At 28.0% G+C, this 21,166-nt stretch overlaps 1 protein-coding gene across 1 annotated transcript; it reads left to right on the plus strand.

The window, feature by feature from the left end:
* Positions 1-998: 998 nt before the first annotated feature.
* Positions 999-15,158, plus strand: LOC112603762 (protein Tob1-like). Its single transcript, XM_025352497.1, has 2 exons — positions 999-1,494; positions 14,066-15,158. The coding sequence occupies exon 2, from the start codon at positions 14,143-14,145 to the stop codon at positions 15,004-15,006; it is 864 nt and encodes a 287-aa protein (XP_025208282.1). The 5' UTR covers positions 999-1,494; positions 14,066-14,142; the 3' UTR covers positions 15,007-15,158.
* Positions 15,159-21,166: the final 6,008 nt, after the last annotated feature.

The raw sequence follows: 21,166 nt of genomic DNA on the forward strand, positions 1-21,166 counted from the left end.
TATATTATCGTGGCAGTTCACGGCCAACGAGAGGGTCGCAGTCGCCACGGGTTCCGGATTGTTCCAAAAATGGGGGAGCGTTTGGGATTTTATCGATTGGAGCGATGAGGCTCTAAGTTGTATCGGTTTTAAACGCTGTTTTTGGTTTTAGATTCATTTAAATTATATACATTTATATAATATATCGTCGTGCTCATTATACGTAGTTAGGTGGCGGCTAGTTTATTATAACAGATACAAAACGGTGACGATTTCAACTACGACAATAATATAACAACAATAATAATCATAACAACTCGCGGGTTATAATCAACTCAACAGGTAAACATATCGCATCAACGAGACGAAGACGACTAGGTACGGTCTAATAGCAACGAATAATAAATATAGATAATAGACAACTGCAGAGTGCCGCCGTGTGTGTAAATAAATTGTAGAGGGGGATCTCTGTTTTAATATTATTATCACAGATTTCTGTAATACGGTAAGGCTTATGTAGAGAGGAGTAGAAAAGAAGTATAGATGTATAATAGTTGTACGTGAATTTAATACATCATAATATTATATTGAACGCGGACGTGAAAAGACGTTAATATCCCCCGCCGTGATTTTTGCGCAGTTGCCGTGTCGTCGCCGGAGTGCCGGACCAGCATCAGATGGTCTCTCCGGTCCGGTCTGGTGCGGTCGACGCTACTATGACGATGACCAAGCACGTTACCACGGTCCACGAAAACATCGAGTACCAAAACACTGCCACAACGAAACCTACCTACCTACCTACCTACCGACTATAATAATAATAATAATAATAATAATAATAATAATTTAATATAATACTGTATTATAAGTTATAACATTATAGGTAGGTAAGACCATCGCGTCGTAGTCTCCGCATTTGTTGTTCGTCGGGTGTGAGCGTGTATGTGCGTGCGGCGATCGTGATCGTGTGCGTGCGGGCGAACTACCGACAACAAACGCGCCGCAGTGGTTGCATCGGTGCGTTCGCAGTCAGTTTTACGCCGACCGCACAGCAGTGTACGCGCATTCTGCCGTTGGCAGTTCTCTCGCCGTCCGTCAGTCCGTCAGACCGCCTCTCGTTCTCCCCTCCCCGTCTTATCCCCACCCTTATACAACCCACAAACACTCGTCGACCGACCATCACCCCCGTCGCACGGGACGCGCTCTGTCACTCGCTAACCGTCGTCTCCCTCTTCGGCACTGCAGCCGTCACTCTTTTGTCTTCCGCCGTTGCGCGAACGCTAGAGAGAATATCCCCAAAAACCACGCCGAGTCTCTTTCCGTCACCGGTCATACGCCGCAACGTTTTGCTGTTGCAGTGCCACATGGTTCTAACCTCTCCCGAAAAACAACTGAACGTTCCAGAATCGAATCGCTCTTTGCGGTAGAAGAAGACCTGTTTGCTGCAACGGATCCACCGTCGCCCAACAGAACCACGCAGAGTGTCGAGCCACATTTGCTGTACCACTGTGACTTGTGAGTACGATTTACACCCTATATTATATTTTATTATTATGTTACTTGTGTAGTATGTACGTGTGTAGCCGCCGCCGGTGTGTTTATTAAAATAATATTTGATAATACCTTGTTAAGTTAACTGACTTAACCGTGTATACTTACCATATTATATTATTGCGGTGACATCGTTGTACCGACTCCAGCGATTTTCCAGTCTCGTCTTGCCTTTAACCTTCCTATAATATATTTTTTTCGTTTTTTCGAAAGTCCCTCGTGTTCGATCTCTCGGTCCGCGTCGCCTCGCTGCTCGCTCCCTCCCGACAACGACGCCACCGCCGCGTTCTTCTGCCACGAGGTACGAGAGAAAGTATAATATAATAATAATAATAATAATAGCGTACCTACCTATTTAGGCACTTGTGGTAAAAAAAAAAAAAACCTGTCAAATAAATGAGTTGTAACAAACCTATTATTATTATTGTTATTGTTTTAACATATTTTGTGTTATTTTATTATGCTGAGCGATTTTATTTCTGGGTTATGAGTTTATGACCATCAGTATCATACATTTGTTGACTACTACTTTTTTAATGTACGGGTAGCGTACCTAGGCATAGTGTTGCATATCTAGTTATACATTATAATAGCGTAATTGCAGTTTTGATTTCAAATAATAGTAATAAATTTTCGTTAAATAGATAGGTGGTAACCTGTAGCGATTCAATAAGTATAGTAATGTTATATTATTTAGTTGGTATAGTTATAAGTTGTACTTATAATATATTTTACGATACGCAACGGGTAACCTGTCTATAATATACTATATTATATTTACGATAGGTGTTTTTCTCACACGTACGCCACTACCGTCTACCGCGTCTATTGTCTATTATTTGTTAGTAGAATCAGTAGTTCAGCCGGTTTCAAGGGTAAGTCGGCCGCTTGTGCTAATTTATTCTGATCGACCAAATACAGGAAATCTTTTTTTGAAGCTATTTCCCCACCGATCGATCGCAAATCGCACTCGCTTATGGCATATTATTATTATTATCATCGTCGTTTTAATGAAAATTGCCGTGTTTTCTAGTTATATTTTTTCCTATCGCAATATCTAATGTACACTAAACTGTGTGTGAGAAAAGAGCGACGGAAAGAACCGTCGAGACTTTTCGGGAATTATAAAACGTTCTCTTAAACACTTGGAATACTATGTATTCTCTTAAGCCCAAGTGATGGGGAATTTTTTTTAAATTTAATTTTTCGTTTTCCTGTTATTGTTACCTATTATTATTGCTTGAATATTATAAAATGCATGTTGTGTTACTGTAATTATCACGTCATATTGATAATAAAATAATATTTTAATAACATTATCTATGAATTATTATTATTATTATTATTATTATTATTGTTAATAATCTTTCAGTCAAAGGATGTCTTGTATGTGTGTGTCATTAATGACATCATCAAACATTCAAACCAGTTGTAATGATTGGGACAAAGCTAGTATTATATTCTAGACTTTAACCCCTATATAATATTTTATTAGTTAAATGATAATTTTACCATTGCACATAATATAGGTATTTATAACGGAATCGGGTTTTCAGTATGTATTATCGTTTTGTTGAACGATTTAGATTAGAAAGAGTAATCTGTCTATCTACCGTTATGGCGTTACTGCCTTACAAAATATTTTTTTTGTCATAATGACGCGTGGACGTGTGGGGTCCATTGAATCATAATAACTATTATGCCAAAATAGTCATGAAAAACTTCACTTTGATTGTTATATAACTTTTAAAATTTCATAATTAATTCAATATTTTTGAATCGTATTTGTATCTATTAATCAAGTATTAATTTTTCTCAAGATCAAATTGTTAATTTATAAAACCCTTTTAAAGAAACATTTCTCTTGACTGTTGTCTCCGCCTAATCTACATACAACATAGCCAATTTGTGTTTAGTAAAATCCATTTTATGTTGTTAACTTTAATATTGTTGTACATTTACTTATTTTAAAACTTAAAGTAAGAATATTATCTAGAAAATCTCATAGGATTTTATTAATATCATAATTTTAAAACGAGTTATGAGCATTTTGAAGTTATAATATTTTATATAGTTTGTAACTCACTTAAAATAAAAATATTGATAAAAATCTATGTGATGTCTTAGAATTAAAGGCTTAGATGATACTCTTACCTTTAAAATTGATAATAGATGAATTGACCATAATATTTAAGTTAACAGTATAAAATGGATTCTGTTGAACGTAAATATGTTATGTCGTACATCATTAAGACAAAAACGCCATACCTACGCATGTAAGGCGTACTTTTAAAATCTATAAGGACCTAGCATCTGTAGCTTTGAGGAAGTGCTTTAACATAAATAAAATGCAGATCTTTTAAAATGATACCATCAGAAAATGAATTAATTCCCTCCTTATATATCTATATACTCCATAAAGATGGAAAAATAATGCTATAGTACATAGTGAAAATAAGTTTTTCTATAAAAGATTTATGTTAGGTAATAAACTACCTCACTATCTCAATGTTTTTATCAACAATTATTGTCCATTTCCATTCCATGAATTTCTTCAAAATGTGTAAAGCGTGTGATTGGTACCGCAATCTTTTTAATGAATAAAATAATATAACAAAAATATATAGAAATTTTGAATTTTTTCAGTAATTTGATGAACCATTTATTGAGGCTTGACCAGTGCTCAAATTAGGAAGTAGCGCATGGGAACTCGGCTCCTAAACTAGCTTTTGATATTAATTAGCGTTCCCATATTACATTTTTCTAAAAGAACGCACTGGTATGCAATCGGGCAATATAAAATATAAATGACAACAAAATATTTATTTTTTTTTTGTATATTGTACCTATACGTTTTTTAATTGAATTTCCTACTTATAATAATTTTTTTTTATTTAATTCAACTAGGTAAAAAAAAATTAAAGTTTGAAGTGATAAAATGTGTTAATATATTAACACTTTGTCAAAAACAATATACATTAGGATTTATTTAACATAAAATATGATGATAGTAATAAAGGGGTGTGGGAGGCAAAGCCCCCCATGGGTTAGTGTTATATATATGTTCAGTTGGAACGCTGTTTTTTAATTTCTATTTGAGTTTCTATTTTTTTAATTTACCAATTCTAGCACTGGGCCTAACTTAAACCAATATTTGAGAGTATCACATTGACATCTAATGTTAGCCATAATTTATGAATTTTTGGTATTGTCTAAAAAAATGTAAAGAATTAGTACTAATTAGTTCTGGTATTAATATTAATACAAAATAATTGTGATTGATTTAAGTACTTATTGAATTAGGTATTTTCTTAATTTACTAACATATTATGCTTTATTATTTAATCAAGAGCTAATTTAATTATTCAACTTTAATGTTTGGTAAGTATCTATACATTTTTTAGATTAAAAAAAAATACATTATATTGTCTATATAATTTTTTATTGGTTACCCGAATTTTTAATGCTATTTATAAATACATTAAAAATAAAAAAATTATATGAAGTTAAATTCTTTCAACTTTTTTTACTACCTATTGATTTATAATTTATATTTTCACTATTCAAATACATGTTAAACAATGTTTTTTAGCATAATAATTAATATTCTAACACATTTTTAAATTTTGTATTAGTACAAGTGTAAGTTACTTAAAAAAGGTAAGTATGCCGCTTAACTTGTTCCTTAGGAATATAATTAAGTCAATTTTTCAAATTGAATTACTTAACTTAAAAAAAAGTTCTTGGGTTTTTCTCAAACTTCTAATCTATTATCTTACTTACTTAAGAATATATCAAAAGTTACTTATATTGGTAATCTAAACAAGATGTAAAACAAATTATTTGATTTTTTAAATTGAGGATTGATTAGTTATTTAATTAATAGGTATAGAGATTACTATCCTAATTAAAATTTAAGTATCATTAATTTTAAATAAATAGAAGTAAAATAGATTTTTGTGAAATATTGAATTTTTTATGTAGTTTAGTTAATAATACTAAGGATAAACATTAAAACTTAAAAAAAGCCGTTTATTATTATATAGCATAGATATTCTTAAACCTTAGTAGGTTATTTAAATTTAGAATTTTTAACTATAATTTATCATTTTATTAATTATTATTATCTATTATCTAGATAAAGAATGTTATTTTCTCGTTTAAATTTTATTTAAAAATAGGTAATAATTAAATATTAAATAGCTTTTGCTGTATTGCGTTAAATGATCAAAATTTTATTAATAACATATAAAAATAATACACAAAAATATATTTTATAAAATTTAATATTATATAAAATATATTATGTATTTTAAAATATACTAAATATCTGTTCATACTCATTCTAAAATATGTATATTTTGAGATGAGTTTCAATTATCTTAAAAATATGTTCAAAACTTAATTGCAGTTTAAATTTAAAAAAAAATATATACATATAAAATGTTGATAATATCATTTTTCAACAATTTTTTTATTATGTTAACTATTATTGAGATTACTTATAAAAAGTATTACATTTTTGTTAATTGAAAAACATTATTTAATGTATTACAAACACTGCATTGTTGTCGTTTCAGTATCACATTATTTATATTAAATACATAATATTATATTTATGCATACTTCATATATTTTGATTAGGTACATTTATTAAACTGTTAAACTAGAGGTTCCCAAACTGTGCGCCACGGCGGCCTGGTGCGCCGCGGCTGTGCCTCGCTATATTATGTGAAGCTGGGTTTTTAGCGATCCGCTGTGATAAAAAGCAAATATTGGTTAAAAATCAAAGTGGAAAAGAAAATGAGAGTAGCAGTATCAAGTTTGATCCCAAGATTTGAAAAACTATGTAGTGATGTCCAGGTTCATTCATTTCACTAATTCAATTGTTTTCTAAAAATAAACTAAGTCTAATTTACTTTACCTAATAAAATTAAAATTAAATAATTCAGTATATAATTATATAAAATATATATTTCCATATTATCTATCGAAAATTAAACATGTATGTTACTTTATCTATTTTATTTTAAAAAAAGTCGTTCATTTTACTAAGGGAGCCACGAGCAAACTTCATTTCTAAAAGGGCTCCACAAGTAGGAAAAGTTTGGGAACCTTTGTGTTAAACTATAAATTTTATGTGTTATTTGTTTATAAAAATGTTAAAAGTTATACTCTTCTTAAGTCCGCTATTGAGTTCATAACCAAAAATTGAATACAATTTATAACTATATAAGCATAGGCATCAATTGTGGGAGGGAGCAACACAAGGTACTTGCTTCTCCCTTTGTAAAAATAATATTAACTTAATAATTTAATAAATTTCACTTTGGTATTATTACTTAATGACTTAGACATCATGAAACAAAGAAATGTGCAGATCTTATTTATCATTACCGAATAATAGTAATATTATTTTTAATTTTTTCCCATACTAATAAAATTTGCTTTAATTAACTATAATATAAGTTAGGTACCAATACAAATATTAACTATATAAATAATAGCATATAATTTTATTATAACAAATATTTTATAACTGTAGGTATGTTGAAATAATATTATGCTTATTTAACTTAAATTTGAGATTTATATTTTTATTTTGCTCCCTTAAAAATTTTATTTATGGGAGACATTTATGTATTTAAATCTTATAATGTAATATATTTTTATAAGAACAATAAATTATTTTACTTTTAATAATTAAATAATATTTTTGTTCTCAATTGGTTTTAAAATGTTTATATTACCTATTTTACCTATAGTAAGACTATTAAATTTTACCAATATATACCTACTTAAGATAAAATTATAACATTTTATAAAGCAAAATTATTATTTAGTTATGGAAGTATGTGTTGTGAAGAGAACTTATGTATAATTCTTTCATGAAAGTAGGTTATCATTAATCATTATTGCAGGTTGTTGGTACATATGTCATTTTTCAAACTGTATATTGACTTCATAACCTTTTCTTTTATAGCATTCCATGTTTTGTTTAATATATTCTTAAATTATGACATCAATATCAACTATTAAATTATAAAAAATAATTAATAATTGACATTTAATTTTATATTATGTTATTATGATATATAGGCACATAAAATGTATATTTATACAGTTAATCAATAGATAATAGTTAAGAGTTTGTTAAATATTGTTCATTATTGATGCATTTTGCGTCAACTAGTTATCTAAAAATATTCATTAATTTACTTACATAACTGCTTCAACTCTTACATTGTTAGCATACACTATACATAGATTTCTCACATAAATTATAAAAGTAAAAAAATAAAAATATTCTATGTACCTTTAAAAAGACTTCAAACAAATAAATAAAATAACTGGTATTTAAAGACTAAGGTAAAATTTTATAAATAGTACTCGCATAACATTGATTAATTTTAAATTGCATATAATAAAGACGATAATATAAGTCAATAAGTGACTACATAAACAAAAGTATCTTACTAAACCAATCTATAAATTTGTTTAAAAGCATTATCTTTATTATGTTAAAATTTATATGTAACTACCTAGGTGTATCTAGGTATGGATATTATAGATTTAAATTTAAAGAAGTTAATGATAATTAAAATAACCATTATAAAATAAGTTTTACTGATAAGAATATTTAAACCATTTTCGCAAAACAACAATCATTGAACAAATAATTATAAAGTAAATATTTCTATTTGTTTTTAACTAGTATAAAATATGTACTTATATTGTCTCTAACAATAATGTTAACATAAAGGTATATTGAATTGGTCAGTCTAGGTAATTTACTTTTAGATAATAATTTTTTTTTATAAAAATAATATCCAATTAATAAAAAAAAAAAAAAACATTTTTTTGAATTCTTATTAAACTAATTATTTTTGAAATGTTGGCTTAAGTTTTACCTTAAATAGCTTCTAAAATAAATAATAATTTTGTATTCTACAAATACTAATTTGAACCATAGAACCCTAATATATACTAAATATAATTTATTGAAAATAATAAAAAAATACTTGAAGCAATAATAGTACCTATTTATATTTTTGTTTAACTTTATACAGATTTTAGGTTCATTAACTTAATAAATTATTAAAATAAACAATAACAATATTTTTTATATAATTTATTATTCTAAATAATTATTAGATGAATTTTATATTATAATTATATACAATTATAAAACACAATTCATAATAATTGTAGAACATATTATACTTTTGTTTAATTACTTAATTTTTGTATTTAAATATTGTGTCTAAATCTGGGTTTTGTGTTTAAATATAATAATTAACAATAATGAAACTATTAGTTAGTGACCTGTAATTTTGACTAAACAAATAGTATCTAATTATTATTAAAACTAACTTTGAGTCATATCATAAATCATGCAAGTCAATACAATTTAAAGGTTTTAAAAGAAGACTGTAGGTAACAAGTTGCTTAGATAGACTTAGATCTGGCATACTTATTACTCTACTTTTATCAATATAGAAATACTCATTATAATATAACAAATGGAAATTCTAAAAGCTAGGGTTTTTAATTTTTTAATTTTATAAGTTATTTAGTAATTTTAAAATGTATAATATTTTAGAACTACAGATATATTTAAAATCTTAATAACCTATAATTAAATTCCTACCTTTTTTATTTACTTTAGATCTTAAATATGTATGTTTTTTAAGTCATATTTATAATTAATTAAAATTTTATAGATTTACTTCAAATAAAATGTTCAAGATATAGTATGTCATCATAATATATCTCTGTTAGTTATTTCTGATGACTATCAGTTTTAGTTTATACTCAGGTTTATTACTTAATTGTAATTTTTAACTTTTTACACTGTTTTAAATACACATTTTCTATCACACATTTTAAATCTTATAAATACAAGTATAATTTTTTCATTAATCTAACTTTATATTAGAAGTTATATTAAAAATAATTGTATGAATTTTTTAAAATAATTATATGTTATATTTATATAGGTAATTTAATGTTAAGTTCAATAAATAAATTCAATTATATCCTTATTAATCTTGATTAGGTAGGTACACTTTTATAAAGTAGTAAATGTAAAAATGTGGAATCATGATTCAATTTTAAAATTCAGTCACAAAAATGTTTCATAAACTTTTGAAGTTCAAGTTTGGATAAGATTGGATTTTAAACAACAATAAAGAATTTTCATCAAGTTTTTTTAGTAATTTTACTATAATTTAAAAAGTACTTTGAGACTTGAAAGGTTCTGTCATAAGTCATTATTTACATTAAAATTTAATATTTTATATACATATTAATGTTTTACAAATATTCAAATTAATAATTAGCTTTTAACCTTTTAAAAGATACTTACAATTATCGAATCACTGTTTTTTTTATTAATTTATTACATTTTTAGTTCTTGATATTAAGATAATGTCTTAAACACATGTGTTAACGTTTTACTAACTTGTAATGTAACAAATTTTATGTTTAGAATAATCCATTTTATCCTGACATTTTTAAAATTATAGTGAATGGCTTATTATACAACTTAAATATTAGGATAATATCTAGGGTTCTACAGATGATATTTTGGAAAATTTAATTTCTAAGTTATAAGCGTTTTAAATAATACCAAATGTGTACGATTATAAAATACTCTTAGCTTGTTTTAAAATCAAAATATCAAAATATCTTATGTTATGCTTTATGGCATGGATAATAGTTGTACGCATGGATAATAGTTGTACTTTAAAAATTGAGAGAATATAAATTTTTGTGTTGGTAGTTTGTAAAATGGAAACAACACATCATCATGTGTATATAATATCCACTTCAGGTATGAACATTTAATATCAATTTTTATCAATTGATAAAATTGAATATATTACCTATGTCTATTTGATTTGTTTAATAATTGTATATTCTATCAGTTGATTAAATGAACTCTTTTATTTCAATAATACTTTTATACAATAGTCACACTTGCATAAAAGTAATACACATTTGTTATTGTTGTAGCTACATTTATTTCGCCTCTACCAATCTCTGACTAGATAATTTGTTTTTATTAATTGATAGTAGTGTAGTAACTATATATTTTAATTTACCATAAGCAATTAGACGTCTTTGCATGTTGTAAAAAAATTAGTTATGCACGATAAGAGATAAGTGTGTATTACAATTACAATTAATTCTTAATTTTGATTAAATTATTGTTTATTATTATGTGTTTAATTTTTAGAATAATTTTAACTTATTATTTCAAAAAATAATTATTTTTATTTTTATTTTAGAGGAAAAAAACCTCGAAAAAAAACACCAAGTATGGATCAATGCCTGTACTTACTATAATTTAATTGTATGTTTATATCAAATTACGAAATTTACGGGATTAATAATATATATGCCACTTTTTAAGTAGTATGCAATTAAGATAATTTGAAGATGGGAGGGCTATTGTGTTGAATATATTTTCTAAATTTTCTAAATTTTTACTGGCCGTTTAGTTATTAGCATACTTAATAAGCTTAAAAAGATTTTAATATTTATAACTAGTAATAACTGCAATAACGGTTATATTATGTTATTTTAAAATATTTATCAGCAAACCACCATTGGTCGATTATTATTGGTTGAATAATTATTTAGATAAAGTTTATTTTTTGCATGTTTAATTGTACAATAAACCTGTATATCGGTACTTACATGTAGATTGTAGATATTTAATTATTTATTCAAAAGCGATAGTAGATGGAGGGTAGTTTCCCGTATGTATGTATTTATATTATAGGTACATAATGAATTACCACATTTATTATGTCACCTGACCATCATGTTGTATTAATTATTGAAGTTTAAGACATTTTGGTATCAGACTACAGTGTATGCGTGTGATTTTTTTATCTTCATAAAATGTGTCTTATGCCCATAAAGTTTGAATTTTAATTATTTAATATTAAATAATATTATTTATAATGGCGTTACAGTCAGTTGCATGTTCTTAAAATGCGTATATAATGATACCATGCATGCTCAATCCCTTTTATCTTTTAATAATGCATTTATACAAATTCCGATTTTTTAAGTATTTTTAAATATTAATATTTCTATACTATTTTAATAGTGATCTGTGTTGATATTAAGTATCTACTTAAAAATAAATAACTATAATTATTATAACTACCTTCTTTTTTGATAATTTTATTCTATTTTTTTATTTAATAGATACGGCAATGTGTATATATATTTTAATTTACACTAGAAGTATTTATATTATTCAAATTTTTGTATTAAGAATCACTCTTTTATAACGGTTTACATAAAATATAAAATTATTTAATATTTAGTCAAAACTTAATGATTTACTCAAACAATTACCCTAGAAGTCACAAATATAAAATGTTTACCGTACCATTTTCCTTCAAAAATAAAAAGTAAATCTTAGCTATTTTTCTCTACTTTCTATTTAACTACAATTAGAAATTAAGAATATAATAAATATATTTTTAAGTTATATTATAAATATACTACTAAAAAAAAAAAAATTAATTATGAGTTTTATCTAAACATTATTATTGTTAACAATTATATTATCTCATAATTATTAGATATTTCAACAATAAATTAATATATGTTTAAAGAAAAAAAGTATCAGACAGATGAGTAATTATTTTATCTTTAGTTATTTATTAGACATTTCTTCGCTTAACCACGGATCTTCGACTAGAAAAACATATAGTGCGATTCTAAATCTTATTCTCTTTATAATTTGGTATAAAACTTTACAACACTGGTGTAGGCAAAATATTTTGATATTTAGAGAAAAATAGACATAATTTAAGTTCAAAAAAATGTTTATGGAAAATGAAAACTAACCTTTTTATGAAGGTAAAAAGTATCTTTTTTTTTGAGAGAAATGAACTTTGCCAAAATGTTAATAAATATTTTATATTAATTATTATATTTTTCAAATTATTGTAGCCTTAAGCCTTATATAGTTCATATTATTTAAACCTATTATCGTGGACTATTATCCTTATTAAATATGGTTTATGTACATAATATAGTTTAAGAGGATGCCACACCCGCATTTGTTGTCTGTCTTAAAATGTACAACGACAGTGTACTTAAACAGTTTATATTTAGTTTCGTTAATACCTACTTAGTTTTAATATTAGATTGAATCAACCTATATTATCAAACTTAAAGGAATTTAATATCTAATAACATTGTCTGTGTCCTGTTAAAGGTATTTTTGATATTTTAATTTTGAAGGAGTTTAGCAAATGTAGTAATCTCTTTTTAGACGTTATGATTATTTTAGGACATAGCATGTCTTGTCACGTTCAAGAGATAGATGTATGATAAAAGTTAAGGAAATAAGTTTAAACATAAAAATAATGATCTATCATTACAAAGATATAGGTTAGATTATACGCAATTTAAATGATAATATACATTTCAAGACAGTGCATTGTTAAAGCTTTCTGCTTGAGAATCAAAACTACTAACTGAAGGGAATAGACTTTGTTTAAAGGTGAACGGAAATTTTACGACTAGGCTAAGATTGACAAAAGTCCTATAAGTTTAGAAGATTGGTTTTGACATTAGTTGTATATTTATACGTAGTTAGTGAGGTATTCAGTTGTTTAAGCTTTCCTTGGTTTGAATATATTGGAGGTGAATTGTTTTAATAATAATTGGTCGTTTTATAGGTATATTGATAATATATATATATATGAATTATTATATAATATTAGGTATTAATATATGTATGTAGGTAAAAGGTATAAATATAATAAATTAACTAATCTTAAAGTGTATATTATACAAGTCACGAATCACGAGTATTTTTGATTTTTAAATCGTAACGTATTGCACACATATAGTTATGTTTTAATATTAAAATTCAGATTTTGAAAAAAACTCTAAAATTTAATTAGTGATTTAAGATGGAAATTAACTAATTTAATTGTGAACTGTTTAATTTGCTGTTACGTACTTGTAAAGTAGGAACTTCGAAGCAGGTTTGGAATCTTCTTAAATTCAGAAACTTCTTGATTAAATTTAAATGTTGAGATACGTATCAATATGATAAAAAAATGAAAAAAATAAAAAAATATCTGTTTATAAATGTTAAGTAAAAAAATATTGAAGAAATATAAATATCCATTTCATAAATACCATAAAAATATAGTCTAATTATACTTATGCTTAAAAATTTCAAAATTAGAATTCGAATAAATGCACGATTAACAGAAAATTTTGTTGATTTTCAAAAATATTGTTTTGAGTCTGGAGCAAAATTTAATTAATCATTATTGAAAGTTTGATTTTCAGTTTGGATAGGTACAATACATAATCCAACTTAAAACGTAGATCAATTGTACAAATTTTGTCGTCCGTCGTATTCTCTTGAATATTTTCGAATTGTTCGATGTGTTCGAAGTTAAACTTAAATTTTAATCTAATTTTTGATTATTGATGTAATACATCGTCCCGTATTGTTAATAATTGTGGTGTTTGTGTGTTACAGGTTGTGCTATTGTATATTACATATTACCTACATTATCGTATAAATAGAAAAAGTATAGGCAATATCACAGTCGCACGATGAGGGTGGAATTGGAATCTGCCGTTAAGTTTATCATATCAATGCTGCGTGCGGGACACCGATCGAAGCTGGTGCGCAGCAAGGGTGATAAGTTCTTTCTTGAACCCGAAATAGAGATGCTACAACTGTCGCTGTTGGCCGTCATGAACCGCCAGTACAAAGACTTTTGGTTTCCTGAGTCGCCGAACCGTGGATCCGCGTACCGGTGCATCAGAATCAACAAAGACAAGATGGACCCGATTATAGCCCGCGCGGCCGACGCTTGCGGCTTGTCCTGCCACTTGATCCGCACGTACTTGCCTGACGAACTTACATTGTGGGTTGACCCATCTGAAGTTTCCTACCGCATCGGCGAGGAGGACGGTAGCATTTGTGTACTGTACGAGGGCCCGATACAACAATCGCATGAAATGGCTGTCACACAACCGGGTCGTCCTTTGTCGTCATCTTCGTCTTCGTCTTCAGTGTCCACATCCCCCGGATCGTTGTCTTCATCTTCGCCACCGTTTAACAACAGCTACAACCGCAACAGCCATCTCCATCTCCAGCACCAACAGCAACAGCAGCATCTTCAACAACAACAACAGCAGCAACAACAGCAACAACAGCAACAACAGCAACAACAGCAACAACATCAACAGCATCAACAGCAACTACACCAACAGCAACAGCAACAACACCTACAGCAACAGCAACAACAGCATCAAATACATCAGGCCGAAGGTATGATGGGTTCATATCCTAACTACACGTCTCCGGTTAAACCATCGAACGTGATCACGTTCGTGCCGCCTACTTACGGATCTCCAGTACAATTCGTACATTCACCTTACCAGTCGTATCCCGCTTTTATTTCCAGTTAATTTTAGAGAAAACGTATTCACACCGATTCAAAAGGGAAAATGCTTATTTGATGTGTATTTTTAGTGATTAAGAATGAAACGAAAAACATTTAAGAAGCTTAAAATATTTAGATTTATATTATTTATTAGGTAAGTACCTATGTATACATATTTATTTGATATAATAATATATATTATATTAACAATACATATATAATTATATGTGTTGGTAAAATTTTATTTGCAAACAAAAAAATAACATCGTTATTTGTACGTGAAGCACTCAGTAAATTATATTTTAGGCTGCAACATGATTTCGCGAATTTGCGTAATCATATTTCATCGATATTTAATTTAATACCCATCCCTCACCCAACTCAGTCCCACCCACAACTACCCATTGATTGCAGTGATCTCACAAATCTTTTAGAAGTTGTTGATAGGACGTTAAATTATTATTATCAAATCGTGTGCGCCTCGTCTCCCTTTCGAGATAGTCTGTGATTACACGTTTTCCTATAATAATACGTTTGTGTAAATCACAATATGATAATATTATTATGCTGTTCCTATCTATATGTCACCGATACTGCAAGGAAAGAATATCGATAGTGGAAACCTTTTTCAGTTTCCCCCCCCACCCTCCCTAATTTATTTTTGAAATTTTTACTGGGTGCTTACTTTAGACAGCCATCGAATGTTATATGAACCTTGAAAAAAATTGAAAAAAACGAATATAAGTAATGAAAGCTACTGAGTAGACTGGGTTGTGTAATACGTTTTCGAAGAAAATCGTTTGTAACCATGTTTTGTTTTGTATAATAATACTCGTAAAATCTATCTATTTTGTGTATGTGTGTGTGTAGGATTTTTTTTTATAGTTGTTTAAATGACATTATAACAATTATTACTGTTCCATAAACAATATTACAATTATTATATAGATGTACGATGTACGTCGTATATAAAAAGCTTTTAAAAATACTGAATATAAATTAATTAATCTTTTGCATTTTATTTAATAGTTATTATCGGTATTTTGATGAATTATATTCATAATTGCCTAACTGAAAAAAATAAAAATATATTTAACCGAAAAAGAATAATATACCTTTTATAATTTTATTTTATTATAATAATTGTACACTTTAAATACACGATTAATAATTGTAATAATATTCGTCATCTTCCTCAACCACCTTCATCACAACTACCATTGCGACCACCATCTTTTGTTGTGGAAGTTTGCAGGCGCTTCCAATATTATTATTTTGTTTCCGGTTTGAAAAATGTAATTTTTACATTTTTGTTTCTTAAACGTGTGATAATTAAGCGTTATTCATGTTCCGTTATCATGTCAGTGCGCGTATTTACGTTCAACTACTATTAGACTAAAATTTTTGTCATTCAACCGTACATATTACTATATTGATATGTTAATTTTACATTATATTCTGGTAGTGATGCGTAGTGTCACATTGTATTTCCTCAAATGTATTTGTCCACTTAATTGCCGAACAAAATTTATTAATTTATTGATTATTATAAAATTAAAACCATATATTGTTCCTTTAATGTTAAACGTTGATTTTTTTCGTCTAAGTGGTACAAAATTCGTACATGAATGAGATAGACTTCGGAGACCGACGTCGAACGATGTTGTTTAATATATGCATTGGTAAAATGAAGTGATAACGCGCCTGTAATTAAAAGGATTCATTTTTTTCATTCTATAAAAAGTTAAAAGTTAAATATAGAGCTAAAAATTACACGCAAACGCATGACGTAGTAACGTATAAATATATTCACAATGTATGATTTTTCGCAAATAATTTGAGACTTTTACTACCAATATTTTATATAATCGTTTGGTCAATTAAAATTTGTATTTATATTTAACTATATTATTTTATTATGTATATTATCTTCGTTTAACTATTAATTATTATTATATTCAGCCCTCACGAATGGTTAATCGTGTTAATAATTTTTTATTTAAACTGATCTAACGTTTGCTAGTCGTAATATATAAATATATGTTGGTGTAATATTATGTCAATCAAAAGTATGTTAAAGGAAAATCTTATTGCACGATATTTGAGTATTAATATAATATACTATTATATTTTATTTTTTATATAACGTGCCAGACTCAATGACAGAGGGAGTCTTCATATATTAAGACCTTGTAAATGTATTATAGTATTTGTAGATATTTTGCACTGATCTCTCTCACTCCCTCTATCTCCCTCTGTATGTGTGTGCTATAAGCAGTTCTGTCACTTATTTTACTCAATATCTCTCTCATTTTCGCTCTCTCTTTCCATCTTATTTATTTGTGTGTAGATGGACAGATAGATTGATAGAGAGATAATAATAATACAGTACCATAGTTTAGCTATATATATATATTATCTGTCATTCCGTTATAAATATTTAAAATCGTTTTCTGTACCCGGCGTCGACTTCGTGATAATATTAACAATATATATATATTAATAAATAAAGTTGTTGTGATACTTAGGCTTATTGCATACATAACGTACGATATATATTATAATAATATGTATATTATGTTATACTTGAACAATTTTTGTATCAAACAATTATGAACCTATATAATTGGCCTATATGTTTAATATATTATTGTAATTTTACTTTTACTTTTTTTTTTTTATATATATATATATATATTTATAATTGACCAAATTGTTTTATAGTATATCGTGTAAGTATTAAATGAAAAATTAATACTTTGATATATATTTATACACATTACTCATACCTACACCTTATACCTACCCAGTTGTATAAATTATATTATGTACTACGTGCAACAGAAACGTGAATTTTTATAAGCTATCCACGTCGATCTGTAATATATATGTATTATTTAAACTTAAATTATATGTCGGAATTGTTTTTTCCGTACCATATCATTTAACTATTTTTGATGTTTATTTACAAAATTTACAATATTGATTTTTATGCGCGCCCAGTCTTCTTGTGTTTTATTATATTATATTATGTAGTACCTGTATACATTATTATTATTATTTTATTATTTTATTTTTTTTTTTTTTTGGTATTTTTACTTGTCTGGAAATATGATTGTTGTATTTCGAATGCGCCATGATATATTGTATTTAAGTATATATGTATAAGTTTTTTTTTTTGATTCCTGTTATAGGTTTAAAGTTTAATAATTTAAACATTATAAATTATAATATTTATAATCATATTATTATTATTATTATTATTATTATCGGTGTTCTCTCAACTTTTGAATGTGATATACGTTTTGTAAGAAGAAAAATAATTAAAAATACCAATTATAAATTGATGTATAATTAAAAAAACTGCTTGTTTACTTTTTTTACTTATCCTAATTTTCAAGGTTTAAATGGTATTAAAATATGCATCTATACGCTATAGCTATAGTTAACATCGTGCATGTGCGGTAAGTGGTTAAACTTACGCTGCACAGATATAAATATTGAAACTAAATGGTTGCAGTAGTTATATTATGTGTTTTCCATAAAAAATGGAAGAAAAAATATCATGAAGCTTAATAATTATATTATTCGTGAAAGGGCTTCCTTAATACGAAGTACCTGATATGGCGAGTATCAAACTAGGGCACCTGAAAGTAGGGGCAGTCGCCACTTCCCTCGGACTTTCTTTTTTATTCAGTTTTCATTGATTAGTATTTCAGGTCAATGATTGTAATACGAATATAATATTATGATTTGTGTCACACAAATAGTACCCAAATCGATATTTGATTAATAAATATTTTTTTCTGTGTATAAAAGTACCAATGTTAAAATTAAATAAGATAATAGACCTCGAGAACTGAGAGCGTTGCTATTTATTAGCGTATCAAAGTACAAAATTAAGTAAGTAAAAAAAAAAAAAAAAAACTAGCCAAGTGAATTTAAATTATTTTAGCTCTTTTATATTAGCTTATTATTATACATTTATCTAACAAAAAACCATGATATTTAAAAAGTACATAATATTATATTATATTGTGTGTGTACAATGGAAAATTGTCTGGGCCGTCTGGGGAACGCCTTTGGTGATAACGAATACGATAAATTTATATTGCAGGACGGAAGATAATTAAATGTTATTTTTTTGCCGTTTGTAGTTTTTGGATTATAAAATCTTTTTAAGTTTTAAATTTTGAAAATATTTACACAATTTATATTATATAATATAATAACATGAAGCGTTCCGCCAATTATTTATCTCGCGATATCTTATGTTAAGACTTAATGTAGACTGAACGGTGCAAGGACTTTCAGGCCACGATAAAGCCACAAAAGTTTCGTGCAGCATTTTGTCTTCGACCCTTTTTTTTTCATTTTGAAATCGATTTGATATTGTTATTCGTTAGGCGTAGACAGAAACTTTGGAAAGATAGTCATTATTTGATTTTACCAGTGGATAATAATATACGTACGCACAAGTCTACCAAAAAAAAAAGAATAGCGAAGAGATGTATTTATCGATTTCGATGTGGTGTGGCGTACGACGACAATAATAATTATAGGTATAGGTTCGCGTTACAGTCGGCATATCATCATTTAATATTACATCGCTTTCGGCTTATAAAAATAATTTAGTCCGAGACAGATATAATAGTACCTGGGTATAACTTACACCCACCACGTATACCAAGCATGTTATAACCGTAAAAACCCGCCGCCACAGGCGTACCTGCTGCAGTATCCATAGGTAATTCTAATTAAAATTGCATCGCGTATGGACCGAAGTCGGAGTTTTTTTTTTTTTTTTTACGTTACATTCGAAAAAAAGAGAAAAAAAAGTATAAAACGAGCGTCTCGAGTCAGGTTATAGGAAGCTTATATACATCGGTGTTCCTCGGCGTACGACCGTGTATGCGGATTACGCGTACAGGTATATAAGGTCTGCCGCGTGTAATATTAAATAAACGTATATACGTGTACAGTATACACGCTGTGCAAAACTCGCGAATATTTACCATTTTAAAGTGACGGCAGCACCACATGGACTGACGCGAACAACGTCGACCTACGGCGTACGTATACCATCTACCTTTTTGAATATAAGTGAACCCCCGTGGGACACCCTGTCGTATGTCGTCTACGTATTTGTCGTATTTGTATATATTTGTACGTAGAATGCTTTTACGCGAGGCGAGTTTCGGCGTAAGTGTCCACGTTTCCGAATATACATCATACAACACGTACGAGTAAGTCAGGCACGGATCCAGAGCAAACATCTTGGAGGGGGGGGAGGACGAACAATTTTTTTATAGGTACTTTATTCATAATTTAAAATTTTTGTCATAATATAGTAGCAGTAGGTATATGTAATCAATGCACCTAATAAATGAATTAATGATTATATTTTAATATAATTTAATATTTATAAATTAAATAATAAAATCTAAACGACTATTTACATTTTCGCTGTTTTTGATATATATATATATGCAGATATATACATCCACCTTGTATAATATATTATATTATGAGACGTATAATATAATACATATTATGTAATTTGAAATATATCTAGTAATATCCAGGACCTGTAGAATCATGAAAAAAATTGAGAAATAATGTTTGTGGGGGGGGGGGGGGGGGGGGGGGGGCGGCCTGGTCTGAGCTCTTAGGTCTTCTCCCTGGAGTCAGTACGCATATTACTTGTTTGTACGTATGTATATATGTTAAAAGCATTATCACCGTGCTTAGATGGGTGACTATTTATAAATATTAAATATATATATATTCAAACACTTGCGAACTCCACTTGCGAGTAATGTCATAATAGTATAATAATATAATATATCTATATAATACGAGTATATATAGATACGCGCCGGGAAGAGTTTTTGGTCGGGATAGGTTGTGCGGATCTCCCTTCCAAAAATCCTTCCACCCACGTTTATCCGAACGAAACCATTGCTTTTTACGCGCGGCCCCGAAAAAAAACAGTATCGGGGGGGGGGGGGGGGGGTGAATCTAAACAACGATAACAAGTCGAGCTGACGTCGCGGACGATATTCCGTGCGATTGTCGTCTACATATAATATGCGCTGCGTGCTGTGAAGATGATTCACCAACCACGCTCACCCCTATATATTTTCGTCAAATAATACGTGTTTGTGCGTTATATGAAGCGGACG

Source organism: Melanaphis sacchari, unplaced genomic scaffold (assembly GCF_002803265.2).
Source record: "Melanaphis sacchari strain LSU unplaced genomic scaffold, SCAv2.0 Contig110_pilon_pilon, whole genome shotgun sequence".
Lineage (NCBI taxonomy): Eukaryota > Metazoa > Arthropoda > Insecta > Hemiptera > Aphididae > Melanaphis > Melanaphis sacchari.

Bases quoted from the DNA above. Each gene is read 5' to 3' on its own strand.
- LOC112603762 (XM_025352497.1), top strand. From the start codon at position 14,143: ATGAGGGTGGAATTGGAATCTGCCGTTAAGTTTATCATATCAATGCTG.